Source organism: Hypoxylon trugodes, assembly GCF_022578975.1.
Source record: "Hypoxylon trugodes strain CBS 135444 unplaced genomic scaffold F4822scaffold_10, whole genome shotgun sequence".
Classification (NCBI taxonomy): domain Eukaryota; kingdom Fungi; phylum Ascomycota; class Sordariomycetes; order Xylariales; family Hypoxylaceae; genus Hypoxylon; species Hypoxylon trugodes.
Window position 1 is genome coordinate 2,124,973 of NW_026250025.1, and position 19,401 is coordinate 2,144,373.

Sequence of the window (19,401 nt, forward strand, 5' to 3'; positions counted from 1 at the left end):
ATGGTGATGTACCTGTTACTTTTAAAAATGTAGAGGGGTCCAAGTGAAAGGTACAATGTTATCTTATCGGATGAATCTGAATCTTCTGTCATCATGTATCTACCCAGGTACAGCTACCTAAGCAAACATTTCGCATGCGTTGAAGGCTTTTATGTTTTAAAAGAGAACCTCCTCTGTTTCTTCATAATCCAATAAGACCCATCTAATCCGGAGTCAGCTTAGTTGTGTTGCGCTCGCTCTTGAACGAAAGCCTATTACCAACGCCAAACATGCCCAACTTTAGACCAGCATTGATAGTCATAGATCTACAAGAGGACTTTTGCCCTCCGGTAAGTCTTATCTTGTGGCTTACCCAATGACGAAATCTAAAGCTGACGACGACTAGAATGGTTCACTTGCTGTAGCCAATGGCCGTGATATCACACCGTTGATCAATAAGCTTCTAGCCTCACCTTTTGTGACTAAGATTGCGACCAAAGACTGGCACCCAACTGATCATATCTCGTTTGCCGCAAATCACAAAGGCAAATCTCCGTTTGAGGACTTTGTCACCATCGTGAATCCACACAACGAATCTGAGACCTATGAATCAAGATTATGGCCAGTTCATTGCGTGCAGGGCACTCCAGGAGCCGAGCTAATACCCGAACTACACATCGGCCAGCTTGACACGATTCTAGAGAAGGGCACGGACCCACGGGTTGAGATGTATAGCCCGTTCTACGACCCTTTCACTTCCCCACGTATTTGTGATAGCGGTCTTATGCAGGCCTTAAAAGAAAAGCAAGTGACGGATGTGTACGTGGTGGGGTTGGCGGCGGATTATTGCGTCAAGAACGCAGTAATTGACGCGGCTAAAGAGGGATTTAAAACATACCTGGTAGAGGAGTGTACCCGACCAGTCGACGCGTTGGCTTGGCCGGAATGCAAGAAGGAAATCGAGGCTACCGGAGTCAAAATTGTCAGCATGGACGGGCCGGAAGTACGGCGATTGATGACGGCGCAATAGCTGAGTAAGCTTATAATTCACCGAGGATGGTGGTTTCTACTCAGCAGAGAAGATAAGTGATTGCGGTTTTATTACTTATTACTCGTTCAATAGTTTGTGTTCATGTATGTAGGTAGGTAGGTAGGACATTATCAAGTCCGGAGTTACTTTATTGAAGCAAGCGCCGTCTTATGACATATCTAACTCGTACGATAGGAACCGGCAACGGGCTTATGGGGATCACAGGGCATGAGAAACTGTCATTTCAAGCCACTTACACTTACATACCAAGACACACATGTCTAGGATACAACACATGGACACAAGGGCAAGAAACGCGATGGATGCGAATATAAGTGTCTTACTAGGGTTACCTGGGTATATCTTGTACATGGTATATACAAAGGACAAAGCATACCATTCCTACGTAAAGTAACATTCCGTCACCGTCCGAGTTTCTGGATCTTTTTTTTTTCAGTGGCCTAGGATCAAACCGATGGATTTGTTAAGTAATCCGCCTATCAGCCTCTCTGATCCTGCTGTATCCCCCGTACCCATGTGGTATCCTATCGTATCCTATCGGAGTAGCTTCAAATCCATAATGGTCCGGACTTCTTCAAGGGGAAGAGATACCATTGGTTTTCGCCTCAAAAGACATGGATAGTTAATGTACGTTGGCTAGCTGGACCCTGAACATACCTAACTATAAAGTCCTTGGGAAATGTGACACTGCACTGCAGTTATGGATCGCATTAAATACATATGTAAGGCGTGGGGGGTAACCATTCGTTCCCACGAACTTGTCCTTTCCACACACACTTCCCACTTAAGAATTAGATTTGGTCTTCTTACATGTGCAAGTTTATCTCTTCAATTGTTCGCTCTTTTTATCCGTGTCTTACTTGATATTACTTGATATCTCAGACCCATTCCACCTAACCGATGAAGAAATACCCCGCCTTATTTCCTTATTTCCTGTGAAGACTCTGGAAATTTTGGAATAGAAACAGAGGGGACATCCCTGTTTACAAATGGATCATTGACGGGTAGGCGCATTTTTAGTCGTCATTGGCGTTCCCTCAACTCCTCAACTCCTCAATGGAGGAATTGTACAAAGTACTTAGGTAACGTCATTAGATATTATTGGGTACTTAGGTACCTAAGAATAATTTCCATGGATCAAAATTGATTGAATTGCATCGTGTAACCCAACCCATTAAACCTTCCTCCCACTAAGCTGTTGGCAAAGTCAGATCAATTGTACTCCCAACCAATTGATAAAAGTTTGACACAACATATCATAGCCAATGAAAGATAGACGCATTGAAGCTGAAAGTATGTAGTAAAAAAAATAAAAAATATAAAAATATAAAAGTACAAAACGATTAAAAGTTGTAATTTATTATCGGAGGATCGGAGGAAGAGGATATATCCACAATTGGGGTGGCTGAGGGCATTAAGGTTATGTAACCCGGGGTCCATCTGAGCATTAAGTTTGGTACCTAGCCGGGATCCAGCTCGAATTGGAAACTATTCTAATCGATAAGGCGGTGCTATCAGTACCTACTTGGCTAGGTACTCTATGTGGAGGTACTCTATGCAGTAGACCGGCGGTGTAGTGGATCCCCTAAATTCTGAGATTGCGACTAGGTACCTAGCTGCCCTGGTAGAGTTGTAGTATACCTAGGTATGTACTAGCCTGCTAGCTTGGAAGTAAAGTCAACTAGGTTTAGGGGGGTAAGAGAGGAAAAGTGAAAGAAGGAACCTTGGAAATTTCCTTTCCAATCCCAATTCCTCTTACTCACCTGAGCACTTAAATCACTTAATCACTTAAACCCTTCACCGATAATAAAATAAAAATATTCTTTCTACCTAATAATTACAAGAATAATCAATAACAAATATAATAATCCCCACTCTCTTCGTTCTTCACTCTTCCCTCCTCCCCTCCCCCCTTTGATTTGAACTTGACTTGATTCTTTCTCTAGTACGCACCTCTTCGTCAAAACTTACCTTTTGTCGTTGTGTTCGTCAACGAAGGTCTAGCGGTTCCTCTTGTCAATTCGTCTTGACCGCCCTCGTCCGATTCAAATCAGCACGGCACGAGGCTGTATATGTACCTTGTCTGCCTATTATAAGGGAATCTCCTCGTCAGCGAAGTCATCTTGACTGTTCCCTTCCCCTGTCGGTGTACTAGCCTTGTATATTCCGAGACACTTTTTTTTGAAATAGAAAAAGGTACGAAAGACATGGCTTTAGAAAGCTAATCAGTCTATACCTAATTCCCAACACAAGACAGGATTATTAGAACTAATCCATGGATTTTCCACCTTAGTCACCGACCATATTATCTGTTATTCGATACCTGCCAATGCCTTCGCGATAGTATCAATATGATAGCTTCTTCATTTCTTCCCTCCCGCTTTCGCGGTGAGCAGCCCGGCGAGACACCCGTCCCACCATCCAAGGCAAACAAGAGAATTACACCCGTCCTTCAATTCCTCTCCAAGCTCGCTACTTCACACCCGATCCACACTATCGTCATCGTCGCTTTATTAGCAAGTACTACATACGTTGGTGTGGTAAAAGAAAGTCTTCGAGATGTAACAAGGAGCTCAAGGAAGGCCGATTGGTCTTCCTTGACCGAAGGAAGTAGGAGCCTGCGAACTGGCCCCGAAACTTCTTGGAAGTGGCAGAGCTTCGACTCGGATTCCACAATACCAAAGGAAGCCGAGCACCTCGCTCTCGTCACTCTAGTTTTCCCCGAATCCTCCGAGGACGCGCCACAGACCGCACCATTACACCACATAGTACCATTACCCGAGAACCTAAGCGTTACCCATCTACCTTCGACCTCGAATCCTTTGACCGCCTATTCCCAAGACAGTGCCTTAGCTTTCGCCATCAAGTATAACGAGGCGCCTGAATTCCTTGCAGCGGCACAGGAAATCCCCAACGATGTTCCCGTACAAGAATCGCGCGAGACAGAGCTAGGCAAAGAAGAACAAAAGATGTGGATAATGAAGGTTGCCAAAGGTTATACCAGAGGCAGTGTGGCACGATGGGTTCATAATGCTTGGACTGAGTTCCTTGATTTGATCAAGAATGCGGAAACACTCGACATCATCATCATGGTGCTTGGATATCTATCCATGCATCTAACTTTCGTATCCCTCTTTCTTTCCATGAGAAAGATGGGATCGAATGTTTGGCTAGCCATCAGTGTGTTATTCTCGTCAACATTCGCCTTCTTATTTGGACTCAACGTTACAACTAAGCTTGGTGTCCCTATCAGCGTGGTTCTTTTATCTGAAGGCCTACCGTTCTTGGTAGTCACAATCGGGTTCGAGAAGAACATTGCTTTGACGAGGGCTGTATTGTCTCACGCTTTAGAGCATCGAAGACCGGAAGAGGAGTCTAAAAACGGCAAATCCAAGAAACCTGCAGACAGCACTATCCACTATGCTGTACAACGCGCTATCAAGGATAAGGGCTTTGAGATCGTTCGAGACTACGCCATAGAAATTCTAATTCTCGTCGCCGGTGCTGCCTCTGGTGTACAAGGTGGTCTACAGCAATTCTGTTTCTTGGCTGCCTGGATCCTATTTTTCGATTGCGTTTTACTCTTCACGTTTTACACTGCTATCTTGTGCATCAAGCTTGAGGTGAATCGCATTAAACGACATGTCGAGCTACGAAGGGCCTTGGAAGATGATGGTGTTAGCCGCCGCGTTGCAGAGAATGTTGCAAAGAGCAGCGACTGGCCTAGACAAGGTGGCAAGGACGCGGCTGATGCGCCCCTTTTCGGCAAGAATGTTGAAAGCAGCAGTGTGCCCAAGTTCAAGTTCTGGATGATTGCTGGTTTCATCGGTATCAATGTCGCCAATCTTTGCACGATCCCTTTCAGGACTTCGGATGTCTCGAGCGTTGTCTCGTGGTCTGGTGGTTTGGGCGCCGTTGTCAGCTCGCCGCCTCTCGACCCTTTCAAGGTTGCATCCAACGGGCTTGACGAAATTCTCTTCACCGCTAAGAGCCACTCGAGGCCAACCGTCGTTACTGTCCTCACCCCGATCAAGTACGAACTGGAATTTCCTTCAATTCACTACGCAGAGCCTCCTGTTACTTCGGGAGACGGACAGAATGGCTACAGTGGTAGTTACTCTCAGCTTCACGGTTACGGCGTAGGAGGTCGCATGGTTGGTAGCCTCCTCACAAGTCTCGAGGATCCGATTCTATCCAAGTGGATCGTGGTTGCGTTAGCTATGAGTGTTGCCCTCAATGGATACTTGTTCAACGTCGCTAGATGGAGTGTTAGAGACCCTAACCTCCCTGACCACCCTATCAATCCTGAAGAGCTTGCGGAAGCTGAAAGGTTCAACGATACACAATCTGCAACCCTGCCTCTTGGGGAGATGCAATCCAAACAACCAGAACAAATGATACCTGATCGGCCCATCACTCCCGCTTATACTGATGACGAGAGTACTACCCAAGCTCCACGACCTCCTCAGCCCCCGAAATCGCCTACAGTTATGAGATCCCCTGCTGAATTAGACAAGATGCTAGCAGCTAAGCGAATACACGAGATGTCTGATGAAGAGGTTGTCGCCCTATCTCTCAAGGGCAAGATCCCCGGTTATGCCTTGGAAAAATCTCTCAAGGACTGTACACGAGCTGTCAAGGTTCGCCGAAGCATCATCGCAAGGACCCGAGCAACAGCAGAACTCACTGGCCTTCTGGATAGATCCCAGCTACCGTACGAAAACTACAATTGGGAACGTGTCCTCGGTGCTTGCTGCGAGAACGTCATTGGTTATATGCCCCTTCCTGTGGGTGTAGCTGGTCCTCTTGTTATAGACGGTCAGAGCTACTTCATCCCCATGGCAACTACAGAAGGTGTGCTCGTCGCTAGCGCAAGCCGTGGATGCAAGGCTATCAATGCTGGCGGTGGTGCTGTAACGGTATTGACTAGCGATGGTATGACCCGTGGACCTTGCGTGCAATTTGAGACGCTCGAGCGTGCAGGTGCCGCGAAACTCTGGATTGACTCCGAGGCCGGCCAATCTGTCATGAAGAGAGCTTTTGACTCGACTTCAAGATTCGCTCGTTTACAGACTATGAAGACGGCTCTCGCAGGAACCAATCTTTTCATTCGATTCAAGACTACTACCGGCGATGCTATGGGAATGAACATGATCTCCAAGGGTGTCGAGCACGCCTTAAATGTTATGGCTACTGAAGGTGGTTTTGAGGATATGAGCATTGTCTCATTGTCTGGAAACTATTGTATCGATAAGAAGGCTGCTGCCATTAACTGGATTGATGGACGAGGTAAAGGTATTGTTGCCGAGGCCATCATCCCCGGTGACGTGGTTAAGGCAGTTCTCAAGAGTGATGTTGACAGTCTTGTGGAGCTCAACATATCTAAGAACTTCATTGGATCCGCCATGGCTGCCTCTATCGGTGGTTTCAATGCCCACGCGGCCAATATCGTTGCTGCAGTCTTCCTCGCTACTGGTCAGGACCCGGCACAAGTTGTTGAGAGTGCTAACTGTATTACCATCATGAAGAAGTAAGTTGATGTTCACATTAATTCCCCTCGACGGATATTGGATACTAACTTGTGGCTAGTCTACGCGGATCACTTCAGATCTCGGTTTCAATGCCGTCAATCGAAGTTGGTACGCTTGGTGGTGGTACTATCCTTGAACCCCAGGGTGCCATGCTTGATATGCTTGGTGTTAGGGGATCTCATCCGACAAATCCTGGAGACAACGCTCGTCGTCTTGCTCGCATTGTCGGAGCGGCTGTTCTCGCGGGTGAACTTTCATTATGTAGTGCTCTTGCCGCTGGTCACTTGGTTAAGGCACACATGGCACACAATCGATCTGCTCCTCCAACACGGTCCACTACACCAGCCCCTGTTGCTAGCGGTACTATGACGCCTGTTGGATTAGCAATGACGAGTGCTGTGGAGAAGGCTATGAAGAGCCCCGCCGCCGTCGATCGAGCAGCTGCGTCAAGACGCTAAATATTGTCTCTCTTACTCTTTACGTCACAGTGCTTGCGGCATGTGTGGATGATATATTCCGTTTCGGTCATAGCAGCGCATTACGGCAGGCGTTTAACGAGCTTGAGTTTGGTGTTATTCCATATGAAACTGAAGCCAATTGGGACATTGAATTTGCGAGTTTCCAGCAAATTCGGTTGGGGATTCAATCGTGTCCTCTACTGCGCATTTATTGAAATTCATTCCTTGGGGGGAAGTATTGGAACGTGGAGGGATTTACGAAGCTGCACGTTAAACTAAGCGATAAAATATTAGCGAGCGATTGCAAGCCTGGGTATCTAAGCCATGACATTAAACAGAGATAAAACATTAGATAGGTATAGAAAGGGGTACCCAACAAAACCCTAGAGGATGATTACTCGTTAACATAAATTTGTTAGCTGGTAATGGCTATTAAGATGTTTTGTACGACAGACTCGATAGAGCACGCCATTGCACCTACAACAGTATAAATAATATAATATCAATAGACAACTCGAAATGAAACTCATCTATGTTCATTCAGATGAATTGATTGTGAGGCCTAGCAGTACCGGACCAACTTTCAAAGGTCGCTTTCGCGCAAATCTTCTGGCGGTTCTATTTCCCATTTTTCACACAGCGCAGTTAGAATATTCCAATACTGATGCTACAGTCTATCACGTTCGTCACATTTGGATCCGTACCATCGTCCGAGATACCATCTTACCAGCGTTTTGCCATTGGAAATACCGCTATCTCCACGCTCGCATGCGCAATTCTTTCGGCGACATATTACCGGAAGTACAGGATGCCGGGTCAACTCATATACTTCTATGATGCAACATCCATCGGCCTTGGCCATGTCCCTTTTCTTTTTCCATACTCAAATTATTTTAGGTAGAGCAGAGAGATATGATATCTGTTGTTCGTTTGTGGCTATGGATGTCGAAAGATTAACCTTCCCATAATTTGTAGACCTTGAATCATTAATATGTTACCTCAATCCCAAGATTCTCGTTTCAATTGATACCTTCCTCATCTCCCACCTTACACCGACCCCTTGACTACTATCTTTCCCTTTACTCGCCCCTGTCTCAACTTCTCAAAGGCTTTCGGTACATCTTCATATTGGAATACCTCATCTATAGCGGCCTTAACTTTGCCTTCTTGCATCCATTTCCCGATTTGTTCGAGCTGCTCGTGTTTGTCTTCCGTAACGAGGTATTCCCACTTCCTTTTGCCGCCTCCTAGGAACGAAGGCAAGAAGCGCCTCGATAAAATAGTGTTTATATCGGCTAGAGTGAACTGGCCACCAATTTGCACAAACTTGCCATCCGGGAGAAGAAAGTGATCTGCAGCCTTATGGAGATCTGTCGGCGTACTACCGACGTTGTCAACGACTAGCTTGTAAACCTGGCCCTTAGATTTTAGGACCTCGCTGACGTTCTCTGTGGTGTAGTCGATAACCCCGTCGGCTCCCAAATTGCGACAGAAATCTGCGTTCTTCCCTGAACAACTCGTCGTCACGTAACAACCAATTGCCTTCGCAATTTGAATCCCGAATGTGCCGGTTCCACCACTGCCGCCGTTGATGAATATCTTATCCCCTTTCTGAACGTTTGGAACAATGCATTGATAGGCTGTCTGCCCGGCGGTACCAATGCAGCTTGCGTCCTGAAGGGACACGCCCTCGGGTAACACCGCGCATCCGCTCACCCGTGCAAGTACGTATTCGCTTAGCGTGCCGAACCTGTTTGGTGTAATCCTACCGAAGACTTTGTCGCCTACTTTGAAACCCTCTACGGCGCTACCAAGTTGTGCGATAACACCTGAGTAGTCCAATCCTGGCGATGCTGGAGTGGGCATTACAGCGCGTCCTACAAGGCCGAGTTCGGGGAACTTGTAGTCGGCTGGGTTAAGAGCGCTGTAATGGACTTTCACAAGGATTCCGTCGTCTGGAAATGGTTGTTTGAATGGCAATGCAGCATCGTCGACTGATTTGATATTGTTTTGTAATCCGCCGCTCGTTGAATTGTAGATCCAAGCCTTCATGGCTTTGAGATCGGTTGGGGACGTGCTGGACATTCTGTTTTGATGTAATATACCCTAGAGAATCATTGGAAGTGAATGTCTAAATGACCTTCAGTAGGTGTAGATATGAAAGTGACATGAAAATGGTTGTAGCATTCGAAGTGGGCTGTTATTAATGGCGTGCTTAAAACAGAACCAGAACAGCTTCAATAACGCCGAGGTATCTATGAATTTTCATGACGTCATGAATACACCACCAATATATAATTCGATAAATGGTACTATCTTTAATGTCCGCATGAATTAATAGTTGGAGTATTGGAAGATTTGAAAGATTTAATTAATATTTTGAATGTCTTGCTGTTGTGCTTATGAATTGACTCCTTCGTGAATGGAAGTTGAGTACTCAATGCCCACATAAGTGCCTAAAGTAGAAGGGATCAATATTCGATGCGCACCTACGTATATGTGGTTATCAGTGGAATATCTGCTTGCCTGGCATTTCGAAATTCCTAAGGATCTCTTGGGATACTACCGGTACCTAGAATGACGCATGGCCTTAAGGAGTGTTATTCAACTTGTACTTTAGCTCCTTGATTCATTGTTTTGGCTACATTCTTGTCTTGGAATCTTCATCCCCTTAATTAGCTGGTATGGCTTTCAATGCTCGAGCATGCCTGTTGCTGCTACTCATCTGCGACAACCACAACCATCTTAGCCCCGCCGCCACCTGACTCTAGGATTTCGTGGACTTTACGAATATCGTCAAGCTTAAACTCTCTGACTGGAATCTTAATCTTGCCATCTTCAATGTCACGGATTAATTCTTCCCAAGGCAGAGCCATCAAATCATTTGGACCACCTCCGTATGCACAGAGTCGCACACGATTCGGTAGATCACCCATTGGTATGAACTTTTCCAATTCCCACGATCCACCTTGGATCCCGGTCATACAGACCGTACCTTTTGGTGCTGCGCATTTGAGAGAATCTCGAAGTGTAGTAGTACCGGTGAGTTCGAGGATCTTATCGAAGCCACCTTTGGAGGTCTGGGCCACATCGTTTGCGATTTCACCTTTATCGATGAAGACTTCGTCAGCTCCACTATCTCGTAGTAACTTCTCGCGCTCTGGATTTCGAGTAGTCCCTCCGATACGACTAGCACCAATCTTGCGAGCTAACTGTAGAGCACAGAGTCCGATGGAGCTCGTAGCACCACGGACGAGAAAACTTTCACCGGATTTAAGGTCCAAGCCAGAGACTAAGGAACCCCAAGTTGTCTGAAACATCTCCGGTAGGGCGGCAAGGGTGGCGATGGATAAGGACGTTGTCGGAATAGGTCGGACATTAGTTTCGGATACGCACGTGTATTCGGCGTAGGATCCCGGAATCTGTCTACCGAGACCACCCATACAAGTAGCAATGCGGGTTCCGACGGCATGCTTGGGTGTACTGGTTGCTGTGGTGGGGTATGCTGCGATGGTGCCTATACATTCGATACCAATGATGCGCGGGAATTCAATACCTGGAGAATGGCCTTGTCGCGTGAATAGTTCTGTCATATGGGTTAGCGGCGGAAGCTTAGCTTATGCCATAGCAGATTTGCGGATAGGTCGGATAGGAGGATACGACAACGCGTAACATACCAGCTCGATTTATGCCGAAACCTAAGATCTTAATTAACACTTGGCCCGGTTGCGGTGTCGGCAACGGTATATTCTGGATGCTAAGAACGGATGATGGTCCGGTAGCGGTGCAAACCGCCGCTCGCATAGTCTTGGGTAAAGTCGATTGCATATTGACCTATGGAACTTTGCCGTATGTAACGTGTATTGATTTCGTGATCGTAACTAAGTCTGAACTAATCTTATTCTATCTGGGGCTATCTTGATGCCCTATTTGGTATCTAACGATTCAGTTTGAATTTCTCTAGCTTCTCTTTAGCTTGTCGTAAGAGAATTGGAAGATAGATAGGGTATGTTTGTATGGATGGTGGAGGTGGGTAAAGTGAGGGATTACGCAGCAAACTCATTAGTCTTGACGTATGCATGCGTATTAATGGTATTAATGACAGCGTCATCTCTCAATGTGGTTTTATTGGAATTTGGAGTACCTGAGTACTTAGGTAGATACCGAGGTTCGGGTTAAGATTGTTTTCTATTCGCTTCTCTATAGAATTGTAATATCCTAAGCGAGACGCGGCCGAAGGATGATGATACTTATGATATGTATCACCGAACATTACACTATGTTTAGAGGGTCAATTTGTATACCTAGGTATATTATCTCCGAGCACGGAAGTAAGAAATCAAGTCCACAATATGATTTTGATAACTCCTAGCTTTCTTCTACTTTGAGTAAAGACGATTCCAAGACTTCATGGCGATGGATGGCTTCCGCAACTAACCTTAACTTGACAACCGCAACCGATAGGTTATAGATCGTGGTTCATGGATCGTCGGCTTACATCCGACTTTTCTAACACTGTAATAGTTGTCATCTGATGACCAGCATGGGTTACTCGACCAATTCGAAGGAATTAGCAATGACTTGCGATACTGCGAAACTGCAATACTGAACACGAACGTATTTAATTCGTAGTAATTGTTGGTAATATAATATTTATGTCTTTCGTGATAACTTGCTGCTGTCTGGCTGTGGATAGTAATAGATCTATTATAATTTTCTTATTTCCGTGACCGTGCGACGGATATAACGCGGCAGAAAGATGGACGGTGACATTTACTATGGGTCAGGGGACGACTTTAAGGTGGGATACATCAGATAAGTTGGTATTCCCGTAAGTCCCATCCACCACACCCATCCTTACCGATTCGTGCCCCGCGTCTACCCATGGTTATGGCCCATTGATAATAGAGCAAGTCATTAAGCCACTTGCCGCATTGTTTCCGTTTCTTGCAACCTCAGCCCAGAAAAAAAAGAAAATTCTTTTTCTCAGTGACCATTCACCATTCGTTTCCCCTACTATCTCCGTTACTATGTTACCTAGAAGGTTGTTTCACGGACTTGCCGTTTTTAGCTAGGTAACTCTACCTAGGTAGATACTTGGGAACAAAAATATGTAGATTGCGTCTTGATGGAAAACGTTTTGTCGAGACACATACACTAACACGAGGGGATAAACCCCTGTTGATGATGGTCTATGGTTACGACACTACCTTCATGTAGGTTAGGTATTCCTGTTTAAACAGGATCCACACCATTTTGGGTGAGTCAATAGAGAGACGAATTGTTCTAAACTCAGCCCTGTCCTTTTCGAAGGATTCACAGCTAGTTTAACCCGCGTTTGTGATTATTTTGAACCAAAGATTCATTCTTACTCTTACCCTCACAAAACAACAAAAGCATCTCTTCCTATCTTTGGTTCTATATCTTTATTTATCTTGGTGTGGTTTTATTTGTTTCAAATTGGTAACATAACCCTAAGGTCTCACCAAATAGTCGTCGTCATTATTAGGTACGAGGAAGTTGGTTGATTACCCCCTCATAGACGAATAAGACGGAATTTTCGAAACATCTCAGCCCTACCTAGGTATGCGCATTAGCTAGATCTTGGAGCATTTCCCGCGGATCGCCCGCCTAATGTCTAACGCATCTTCCGCTGCTCCTGTTCAATCCAATTCGACTCCAATGGATTCCTCCGCCCGCTCGTCTCCAAACGAACATTCAATCAGTTCACCTGGCGCTGCATCGACGCCACAAGACTCTGCGCCCGGATCGAATCCCGCTTCAGCCGCTGCTACATCTGGCTCTTCTAATCCAACATTCACACCATCCGGTCCCATTACACTCGACCCCTCTACGACTCCCTCCTCGGCGCTGAACCCACGCAGTTGCGTAACATGTCGCCGCCGAAAAGTTAGATGCGATAAATTTATGCCTTGTGGCAATTGTCGCAAGGCCCAGATCCAATGTGTCTTTCCAGCACCTGGCCGGGCTCCTCGGCGACCGCGCATGAAAGATCCCAATGCCCCGCCGAAACAGACTAGCGAACGCGAGATCGAGTTGATGAAGCGATTAAGGAAGCTAGAGAGTATAGTAGAAGATTTAAGCGGGCAGATCGAAATCGAGACAGCGAGACATCCTTCTCTAAGCGGCGGCGGTTCGCCTGAGACAGCAATAGATAACGCACAAGAGAGGGAACGAAGAAGACAAAGTGGAATGGTATATAGCGAGAACCTTCCCGGTGGTTATCCGCCTGCCGAATATTCTAGACTTGGTCGTTCGCAGATTGGTGATCCTCCGTTAACAAGTCCTTCCGGAGAAGTGGGCAAGTCTTTCGGAAGATTAGTGTTGAACGAGAAAGGGAAATCGCGCTACATAAGCAGCGCATTTTGGTCTAAGATTAATGACGAGGTTTGTGGCCTAGGTTCCCTCTTCTTCTTCCGTGAATGCGATTGCTGACGTGCGGGATAGATTAATAAACTTCGGACAGACACGGAGATGCTCAGCGATGAGGATTCTGAAGGTTCAGATGATGGCAGTAGCCCCGGTTCGCTTAACCCATATTCAGACCAGGTCGATCATCACGGTTTCGTACTCGGCTATAGTTCTTCTAACGTCGATTTACGGAAATTACATCCCTTACCGTCCCAAATACCATTTATATGGCAAGTCTATCAGGAGAACGTCGATCCGCTTGTGAAGATATTACACGTACCATCTATGAATAAGGTCATCCGCGAGCTTAGAACAAATATTAATGACCTATCACCGGGAATGGAGGCGCTAATGTTTGCTATATACTACGCTTCTATCACGTCTATGGAAGAGCATGAGGTTCGTGACCCTAGCTAGAGAGATATTGGTATACAAACATAAACTGATCATGATTCATTTAGGTCAAGGTAAATTTTGGCGCCGAAAAAGGACAACTTATTAACAAATTTCGATTCGCCACGGAGCAGGCTCTAGCGAAAGCCAATTTTCTAGTCACCTCCGAATTGATAGTTGTGCAAGCTTTTACTCTCTTCCTCGTTCTTGTCCGACGGTATGATGATACTAGGTTCGCCTGGACTCTAACAGGACTCGCAATTCGCATATCACAATCGCTCGGAATACATCGAGAAGGGACCAAGTTTGACGAATTAAGCCCTTTTGACGTCGAAATGCGTCGTCGACTATGGTGGGCTATATGTATTTTGGATCTTAGGTCGGCGGAAGATCAGGGTACCGAGTTAACGATCGCGGAACGAACATACGATACGCACTTCCCGTTAAATATAAATGACGTCGATATAACACCTGATATGACAGAATTTCCCGAGGAGAGAACGGGACCCACGGATATTACATTTTGTCTTATTCGTTACGAGATTTGTGCTTTGTCTAGAAAGATCCATTTGGCAACAAATGGGATGGCCCCATGTCGCTCTCGAAGTACGGAAGAAGAACGAGAGAAGATGCTTCTCGAATGTTACGAACGCATCGAGAAGAAGTATTTAAAATCATGCGGCGATAAAGATTCCGACGTACTTCATTGGGTCGCAGCAATGATCGCGCGACTTATCATGGCTAAAATGAGTCTACTTATATACCAACCAATGCTACTTCACTCGACAGGCCAAGAGCTTGCTAGTGATATACGGCATCGTCTCTTCATGGCGTCCCTTGAGGTCGTCGAATACACAAAAGTCCTTAACTCGGAGCCGAAGTGTCGGCAATGGAGATGGCTTTTCCAGACGTACGCACAATGGCACGCCGTTGCGTATCTATTGCTGGAGACGTGTCGCCTACCGTGGACTCCCTCACTTGAACGTGCATGGATTGTACTTAATGCGACTTTCCAAACTCCTGACGCTGTGGTACGTGCTAGGCCCGGGGTATGGATTCCATTACGCAAATTGATGGGCCAAGCGAGTCGTCATCGAGAAGAAGAGGTTCAACGACTAAGGGCTAACCCTGAAGCTGCGCAACAGCTTGACACGGATGAGCAACTAAAGGCTCAACCAGACAGTTTTAAACATTTGTCTAGCTCTGTGCGAAGTGTTCTCGCCCAGGATCAGTGGCGCAAGCTCGTCGGCGTCAAGGGTCCCGACAAACCAACTTTCCACGTATCAAGCCTATTAGGTGATGGAACACAGACGGATAAAAGGGAAATCCCACAAGGACAATCTAATGTCGAAGTACCTTCATCTCAGATGCAATTCGTGGACCACATAATGTCGCAACCATATCTAGACTCTTCGGACTTATTCGGAGTCGCGTTTCCAGCACAAAATGCTTATCTAACTGAAGGAGGTGGTCAGCCACCAGGAAATTCCCGCCCAGATACATCCGTTCCTATCGAAGCATTCGGCCCTTCCGGTAACGATGCATATGATCCTACAACAGGACCGACGCCGCAAAGCTACGTTGAAGATAACCCCCCGCCATGGCTTTGGACCGATGCCTGGGGAGATAATACTACGAATCGTGGAAACCCCAATATGCCAGCTGCTGACGATCAGGAAGTCAATATGGATGTTGATGAAGGTTTTAATTGGCAAAACTGGATGGATAATGGGCTTGCTATGGGTCGGGTTGGTTTTATGGGTGGTATTTAACCAAGGAAACCAACCTAGATATCCATGAAATATTATTTCCCTCAATGTTTAGGTCGATCACAACGGCCTATAGCGGATGAATTCTGTGAATAACTTGGATATGTTCTAGCTGATTCCACGGTGCTATCATTTGGTTCTACCCGCCAAACTGAGGAATTTGACCTCAACTCATAAAAGAAGATGGAAAGAAGGAAAGCCGACATTAAGAGAACGAAGGGATGAACTCACGCGACTCCGTGTAAATACTGATACCCTTCTCTTGAGTTTTGAATATGAGATCTCAATGTAACAACAAGAACCCGATTTTAAATAGTGAAGTATATAATGATTCTACGTCTAGCTACGCGGCGCATCTATGGTAACATCGTTATGTACCTAATCACCTTACCGGGTGCCGAAAGCCTTGACGAGTTAGATCGGGTACCGAGCGCCGAAGAATATCGGAGGGGTGGGTATTATCCGAAATAATAGTGCCAGGGACACTCAGCCAAGGCCCACTAGCATTGTTAATATCTACCTAGGTAGGTATGGTACTTAGTATGTGACCGGAAATCGGCCAGTCTGACGCGATAATCCAGCTTTGTCCAATTTGATCCCCGGGGAAATGGACTTGGGAAAAACCCCATTGCGAAGATCGCCTTGCACCAACTACCTCTCAACGAAGTCATAGAGATTGATTTATCAGCTTTATCTATAATCTAGGTTGATTACAAATCAGCCCAGCGACACGATTTACCGAATCTCTTCAGTGATTCTCTCGGCGATGTCCCGAGTGTAGCTCACTAGACATTGCCGCGTATGTTGACCACGGCGAAAATGTCCGATGGGCGATGAATGTGCTGTATGTTATCCCGTGTACCTAACGCCCAATAGGTGCTTTCATAACAATACCATATGAAGCTGTTTGATAGATGAAGGCTCGGCCGCTTCTCCGAACGTGGGATACCCGCAGCCGAGTATATTAGAGTAGCTTTGGGTTTCATACTACTTCAAGTTGAACAAACCTATCTCACCAGTCGCGCAATTCACCTAGAAGCATTCCAATCGTCGAATTCGTCTCAAAATTATTTCGCAATGTCACATCATGTACTGATAACAGGAGGGTCCGGGTACCTTGGCGGAACTCTCCTTGCTCGAATGGGTTCTGCTAAGCTACCTCCTTATGGAAAGCTATACGCTTCGGTACGGACAACGGAACAAGCGGAAAGTATTCAAATCTATGGTGCACAACCACTTACATTCAATCTCAAAGATGAATCGGAAGTGTGGGCAACCATCACCGAGAATAAGATTACGGTGGTTTATTACTTGATCGATGCTATCTCTACTGACCCGCCTCAATTCTTCATTAAGGCTCTCGCCGAAGTAAGAAGGATCACAGGAATGACGGTTCACTTCTTATTTGTAAGTTGTTCGAGATGATCTTGTCTACATAAAAAAACATCCCATATCTAACTATTTGGCTGCACTCTAGACAAGCGGTGCCAAGCTTTTCTCCGGGCACGCGGGAGCCCCGACCGATCGACCTCTTTTGGATACTGATCCCGAGCTGTATGCTATCCAAAAGTCTCAACATGCGAAGCTAGATCGAGTTCAACAGGTGAGAACACTTATTAAGGCCGACATTGTCATTGTTCGCTAAGCTAAGGTATTAACTCAGGCTGTTAATACCAACTGCTCCGTCATAGAGCAAGCTGAGCGACAGGGAGTTCGTAGCTACATATTCGTACCATGTATTGTGTGTAAGTGTCTCTATACATTGAAGGAACCCGAAACCATACTACCTGGTGTCTCACGCGTTTCTTGTTCTGAATGTGGGCGATATAATGAGCCGAGGACATGTCTTGCTAATGATATCTCGCAAACAGATGGTAAAAGCGAAGGATTTGGCGAACCTATCGCAACACTTCGCCAGATAGTGGCCATCGTACAAGCAGGAAAGGAACTTAAGCGTGTATACCGAGTTGATTTGGACCGACCGGTAAGTCTACACTTGCGCCCCATCTTCTACTACAACTGACGATGATGAATATAGACATGGCCGGTGTGTCATATCATTGACAACACCACGATGTACATAGAACTATTACGAAAAATCCTTGCCGAAAATAATCCAAACCACGGGAGAAATGGCTACTATCTTGCTTCTTCGGGAAGTATTGCGGTAAGTGTCCTGGATAGTTTGTGATTCTTTATTGGGCGGAACGCAAGGCTCGTCAAGCGCAAAACCAAAGAGACGAGATCTCGTTAAAAAGAATCTTTCTAATGTAAATCTACAACAGTGGGATGATCTATATGATTCTGTCGCAACAGCCTTGGCTAAACAGAACGTTGTCAGTGACAGCTCGGTTGCTTTAGCCAACGACTCGATCCTCGAAGGTATGGGTGCCGCAATTGGATATCCGAAGGAATTCGTACATGTCCAATTGGGTGGAAGGTAGGTTATTTCATAGCGACGATAAAGTCATATTAGTATTCGAAAAAAGAAAGACTGACCAAGAAATGTGATGTTAGATGTACGTTAACGGCTAGGCACGCAGAAGAAGAACTTGGTTGGAAACCTGTCTATCCACCAGAACACATTCTGGAATTGGCTGATGCCGAGGTTGAGTGGATTTTAAAGCACCTTGAAGATTAGCATATAACTTCACAAGTTGGGGTTTTTATTTCCACTTAAACCGAGGTGGGCGCGCGATCAGGTATGAAAAAAGATTCGACTGAATGTACAGGGAATTAATCTAATACCCTAGATAAGTAGATGTAGCTAATAACAAGCCAAAATGCTAGCGCTGGAGCAAATAATTCAAGATATATTGAGCGTCTTGATGCCCCCTTTATACGACCCAAGCACGCAAGCAAAAACAGTCCCGTCGCGATGGAAAACAATGGAGCTTAAGAATAGCGCCTATACATTGGTTTCCACTTGTTCGGAAACTAACTTGTAACCCTTAGGCGTAATCTGCTCGTATCTTGATGAACTTTTATAGTTTAATATCCTCTAGTAGATAATCTTCCTACCCTCCCCTCAACTTGATCTCCAGTTTCTGAAATTCTCCATTATCGCTTCCTTTCTCTATTGGTATTGCGTCGAATGTCTGATTATTTTGGACCTTTTCTGATTCTATCGGGCTCGAGTCGGTCTTTATACTGCTACCTGAATTGGGAGCAAGTCCTAGCGATGATAGCGGTGGTGAAGACGGTGCTTGTGTTAATACCCGAGCAAAGATTCCTTCTGTCTGTGGCTATTTATTGGAAGTGTGGTGTTGGTGGTCGTCTGTTCGACGTCTCTTTCTTCTTCTATCGTTCCCTCCGCTTGGGGATTCCTCCTCGCCGTGGCACTGCTGTTGTTCACCCTTCCTATCATATGCTGCAGATGGACGCTTGGCCTCTCGGTGAACGGAAGTACCCGCGCATCCTTCTTGGTTCTTGGATCCGCTTACACCACCGTCATTCAATTCGGGAGTAATGGGAGCGGTAGGTGATTCTGAAGGTAGTTCCGAAGATGTTGAATCTCGCCTCTTTCTTTTGGCTTGGCGTGAGCTGTTTTGATGTGCGGCTGGATTGGGGAGTCCGATAGGAGTTTCGCTTGGTCGCATGTTGGCTTCCACACCGACTTGTTTCTCTTGTGGTGAAGTGCTATACCATTGAAGCTCAGGATCAATTATCTCTTCGATGGGTCTTGCGTAGTCAATTGACGACGGCGACGGCGGCGGGGAAGATGATGCCGTCATAGGACTGGACGGGCCTGATGATGTAGGAGAGGGAGGGTTTGACGGTGGCGGAGA

General features: G+C 46.0%; 6 protein-coding genes across 6 annotated transcripts; 4 read left to right on the top strand and 2 right to left on the bottom strand.

The window, feature by feature from the left end:
* Positions 1 to 28: 28 nt before the first annotated feature.
* Positions 29 to 1,463, top strand: F4822DRAFT_419530 (pyrazinamidase/nicotinamidase). The gene is made up of 2 exons (XM_051459614.1): positions 29 to 329; positions 386 to 1,463. The coding sequence occupies exons 1-2, from the start codon at positions 270 to 272 to the stop codon at positions 1,007 to 1,009; spliced, it is 684 nt and encodes a 227-aa protein (XP_051310120.1). The 5' UTR covers positions 29 to 269; the 3' UTR covers positions 1,010 to 1,463.
* A 1,590-nt stretch (positions 1,464 to 3,053) lies between these two features.
* F4822DRAFT_67626 (3-hydroxy-3-methylglutaryl-CoA reductase) lies at positions 3,054 to 7,220 on the top strand. The gene is made up of 3 exons (XM_051463840.1): positions 3,054 to 3,226; positions 3,324 to 6,560; positions 6,620 to 7,220. The coding sequence occupies exons 2-3, from the start codon at positions 3,382 to 3,384 to the stop codon at positions 7,017 to 7,019; spliced, it is 3,579 nt and encodes a 1,192-aa protein (XP_051310121.1). The 5' UTR covers positions 3,054 to 3,226; positions 3,324 to 3,381; the 3' UTR covers positions 7,020 to 7,220.
* A 356-nt stretch (positions 7,221 to 7,576) lies between these two features.
* On the bottom strand, positions 7,577 to 9,305 carry F4822DRAFT_419535 (reticulon-4-interacting protein 1, mitochondrial precursor). The gene has a single exon (XM_051459615.1). It carries the CDS (start codon positions 9,102 to 9,104, stop codon positions 8,067 to 8,069), a length of 1,038 nt encoding a protein of 345 aa, XP_051310122.1. The 5' UTR covers positions 9,105 to 9,305; the 3' UTR covers positions 7,577 to 8,066.
* A 431-nt stretch (positions 9,306 to 9,736) lies between these two features.
* On the bottom strand, positions 9,737 to 10,847 carry F4822DRAFT_434285 (putative zinc-binding oxidoreductase; the record flags this gene model as incomplete). Its single annotated transcript, XM_051461984.1, has 2 exons — positions 9,737 to 10,605; positions 10,697 to 10,847. The coding sequence occupies 2 exons, from the start codon at positions 10,845 to 10,847 to the stop codon at positions 9,737 to 9,739; spliced, it is 1,020 nt and encodes a 339-aa protein (XP_051310123.1).
* A 1,527-nt stretch (positions 10,848 to 12,374) lies between these two features.
* Positions 12,375 to 15,637, top strand: F4822DRAFT_67669 (fungal-specific transcription factor domain-containing protein). The gene is made up of 3 exons (XM_051463841.1): positions 12,375 to 13,427; positions 13,488 to 13,850; positions 13,913 to 15,637. Exons 1-3 carry the CDS (start codon positions 12,654 to 12,656, stop codon positions 15,614 to 15,616), a joined length of 2,841 nt encoding a protein of 946 aa, XP_051310124.1. The 5' UTR covers positions 12,375 to 12,653; the 3' UTR covers positions 15,617 to 15,637.
* A 504-nt stretch (positions 15,638 to 16,141) lies between these two features.
* Positions 16,142 to 18,406, top strand: F4822DRAFT_419538 (NAD(P)-binding protein). Its single transcript, XM_051459616.1, has 7 exons — positions 16,142 to 17,020; positions 17,091 to 17,216; positions 17,277 to 17,358; positions 17,485 to 17,597; positions 17,652 to 17,780; positions 17,899 to 18,053; positions 18,131 to 18,406. The coding sequence occupies exons 1-7, from the start codon at positions 16,691 to 16,693 to the stop codon at positions 18,252 to 18,254; spliced, it is 1,059 nt and encodes a 352-aa protein (XP_051310125.1). The 5' UTR covers positions 16,142 to 16,690; the 3' UTR covers positions 18,255 to 18,406.
* The last annotated feature ends 995 nt before the right edge of the window (positions 18,407 to 19,401 follow it).